This window comes from Cebus imitator, unplaced genomic scaffold, assembly GCF_001604975.1.
Source record: "Cebus imitator isolate Cc_AM_T3 unplaced genomic scaffold, Cebus_imitator-1.0 Scaffold376, whole genome shotgun sequence".
Taxonomy (NCBI): domain Eukaryota; kingdom Metazoa; phylum Chordata; class Mammalia; order Primates; family Cebidae; genus Cebus; species Cebus imitator.
The window spans coordinates 2022169-2025188 of NW_016107691.1; the positions used below are offsets into that span (position 1 = coordinate 2022169).

The following is a 3020-nucleotide window of genomic DNA, read 5'->3' on the forward strand; positions in this document are numbered from 1 at the left end:
GTTGCCCATGCTGGAGTGCAATGGCACGATCTCGGCTCACCGCAACCTCTGCCTCCTAGGTTCAAGAAATTCTCCTGCCTCAGCCTCCTGAGTAGGTGGCATTACAGGCATGTGCCACCACACTCGGCTAATTTTCTGATTTTACTAGAGATGGGGTTTCTCCATGTTGGTCAGGTTGGTCTTGAACTACCGACCTCAGGTGATCCGCCCTCCTCAGCCTCCCAAAGTGCTGGGATTATAGGCGTGAGTCACCGCACCTCCAGGCCATCTTATTACAATAGAAGTGAGTGCCCTTTCTGTCCTCCCACTCCGCCTAATCTGAGAGGTGGACCAGGAAAGGGTGACGCCACAGAAGGGACAGAGTATATGGAGACCTAGTTTCCAATTTGAGCTCTGCCCCAAATTTAGAGTGACTTGAGAGTGACCCAATATTCATTGAGCAAACATTTCCTAAGCACCTACTGTGTGCTAGGCACTGGGCTGAGTTCTCCAGGCTCTGGATCTCTAGAAAGGAGGGGCTTTGATTAGATAAAATCCCTTCTTGGCCCGAAAGCCAGTGGTCTCTGATAGTCCTCAGCCCTAACCCCCCATCTTTTAGTGAGGGATTTCCCTAGAGAGTAATGGGGGCCTGAGTGTGAGAAGACATTACACTTTCCCAACCCCACTGTCCTCTCCCTGCTTTTTTTTGAGACAGAGTCTCGATCTGTCACCCAGGCTGGAGTGCAGTGGTGCGATCTCTGCCTCCTGGGTTCAAGCGATTCTCCTTCCTCAGCCCCCCGAGGAGCTGGGATTACAAGCATGTGCCACCACGCCTGGCTAATTTTTGTAATTTTAGTAGAGATGGGGTTTTACCATGTTGGCCAGGCTCGTCTTGAACTCTTGACCTCAAGTGATCTGCCTGTCATGGCCTCCCAAAGTGCTGGGATTACAGGCGTGAGCCACCATGCCCAGCCACACTTTTCCCTTTAGAGTGGGTTGAGCTACAGATGCAAGGAGGGTGGCCTGATTTTGCCTGGATCTCACAAACTCAAGGGTCAGCTGCTACCCATACTGTTCACTTAAGAAAACAAACACCCATTTCTGTAGCAACAGATCCCTGGCAAAATGTTGACACTAAGAAGCGGGACGCAGCCAACTTATGTCTCTGGACGCCAGAATATGCTGTTCTCTGAGGCCAGGGCTGTGGCTCCCAAGAGCAGGCTTTGTAGCTGAATGACTCTGCCGTCCCTGGCGCAAGGCCTGGCACTGTGTAGGTGCTCAGGAACTGGACACTGAGTGACTCATCAGGCCGTGGTGACAGGCAACAGAGAAAGGAAGGCTAGGTTGCGAGTGCTGAGCTGGGCACCTATTTGAGGACGGAGAGTGTGCCACAGGAATGACAAAGACGCTGTCCCTGACCAAACTTCAGTTAGGATCCCCCAAAGCCTCTTCTCCACTCGGCCTTGACCTTGGCCTTCTGCGTCTGTTCTGCCCTTGCCAGGCCTCCATCACCCAGTCTTAGCAAGAATCCTGCTAAGTCAGTTTAGACACCTTTGATATCTGATCACTCACCCTGGCCTGCCGTCAGCAAGAATCCTGTTCAGTCGGTTTAGCAAGAATCTCCCTGCCCTTGCTATCTCCTCTTAATACTTTCCTATCCAAGGATCCCCTCACTCTGCTCGTTGGCTACAGATCCCTGGAAGACTTTTCTGTAATCAGAATTGAGTCCCATCTCTCTCCTCTATTGCAATGCAGTAGTCTTAAGTTTTCCTTACTGTTTTAACGAGTGTCAGAATAATTTTTTTCCTTTAACAGAGGGAATGGAAAGGTGCCAAACCAGACTCGATCCAAATCACGAGGGCCTCCAGAACTGGCCCTGAGGTGCCTCTTCCTCAAGACAGAGAGAGGAAGCAACAGAAAAAGAGACGCTTGGGCCCCAACCCTCACTCCAACCCTTTCTGAGCCCAGTGGGGAGAGGTCAGAGCTGGCTTCCAGCGGAAGCTAGGTTGCACGTACCACAGAGAAGGACCAGCCAGGGGCAGCAGCCCCCATGAGCCCGGGCCATGGGGTCTCCAGATGCCGGCGCTGGGTGGATGGAGGGACAGGGGAGAGAGGGAGGGCTCTTTCTCGGGCCTCTTCCTCCAGGCCTTTCCTGGGCGCTAGCAGACAGGGGGTTGGGGCTGGCGTCAAGAAGGAGGCGTCTGGCTGCTGGATGGAGAGTGCCTTTCTGGTCTTTTGGAGGCTCTGGGAGTCAGGTGGGCAAAGAAGCTTTGGGTTGCCCGAGGCGGACTGTGCAAGTTCGCAGTCATCTAGGATAGGGTGTGAGGCCACCCTGGGCAGAGTCCAAAGATCTCGGAGATAGAGGTGCAACAGCTGGTCTCAATCAGCCTGCTTTTCCCAGCCCCCTCTCAGCGGTCAAGCCCCAGCCATTCCTGAATTCTGTCCCCACTCCCTCCAGCAAGCTGATTCCCATTAGCTCCCACACTCTGGGCTCTGGCTACAGCACTGCTTCTGCTGTGGGGACGGAGATCTGCCTCCTGCTGCTGCCCCTCCTCCCCTCCTCTTCCTCCTCCTCCTTTTTCCTCCTCCCTCTCCTTTTCTTTTTTCCTCCTTCTCCTTTTCCTCCTCCCCCTCCTTTTTTGCCTCCCCTTCTTTCTCCAAGCTGCCTGGAAAAACCAGTGTCCTCTCTTCTTGTAGTGCTTGGAAAATCCCACTGTACCCCTTGGGAAAGTTGGTTGTGACTGGAGTGTGACTCTTGAGCCAGGATGAGTCCCGCCAGGAGCGCCCACTCTGTAGAGGTGCTGCCAGCTCTGGTGGCTCCTGCCTGTAATCCCAGCACTTTGGGAGGCTGAGGCGGGCGGAACATGAGGTCAAGAGATGGAGACCATTCTGGCCAACATGGTGAAACCCTGTCTCTACTAAAAATACAAAAATTTGCTGGGTGTGCTGGCACGTGCCTGTAGTCCCAGTTATTCTGGAGGCTGAGGCAGGAGAATCGCTTGAACCTGGGAGACAGAGGTTGAGTGAACTGAGATTGCGCC

General features: G+C 53.6%; 1 protein-coding gene across 1 annotated transcript in view; it reads right to left on the minus strand.

Annotated features, from left to right (window-relative positions):
• XPNPEP2 (X-prolyl aminopeptidase 2) overlaps positions 1 to 3020 on the minus strand; it is a 53351-nt gene that overhangs the window by 30596 nt on the left and 19735 nt on the right. Inside the window, exon 2 of the mRNA XM_037731029.1 lies at positions 1996 to 2138. Coding sequence (XP_037586957.1) covers positions 1996 to 2138 — 143 coding nt within the window. The remainder of the gene's footprint in view (positions 1 to 1995; positions 2139 to 3020) is intronic.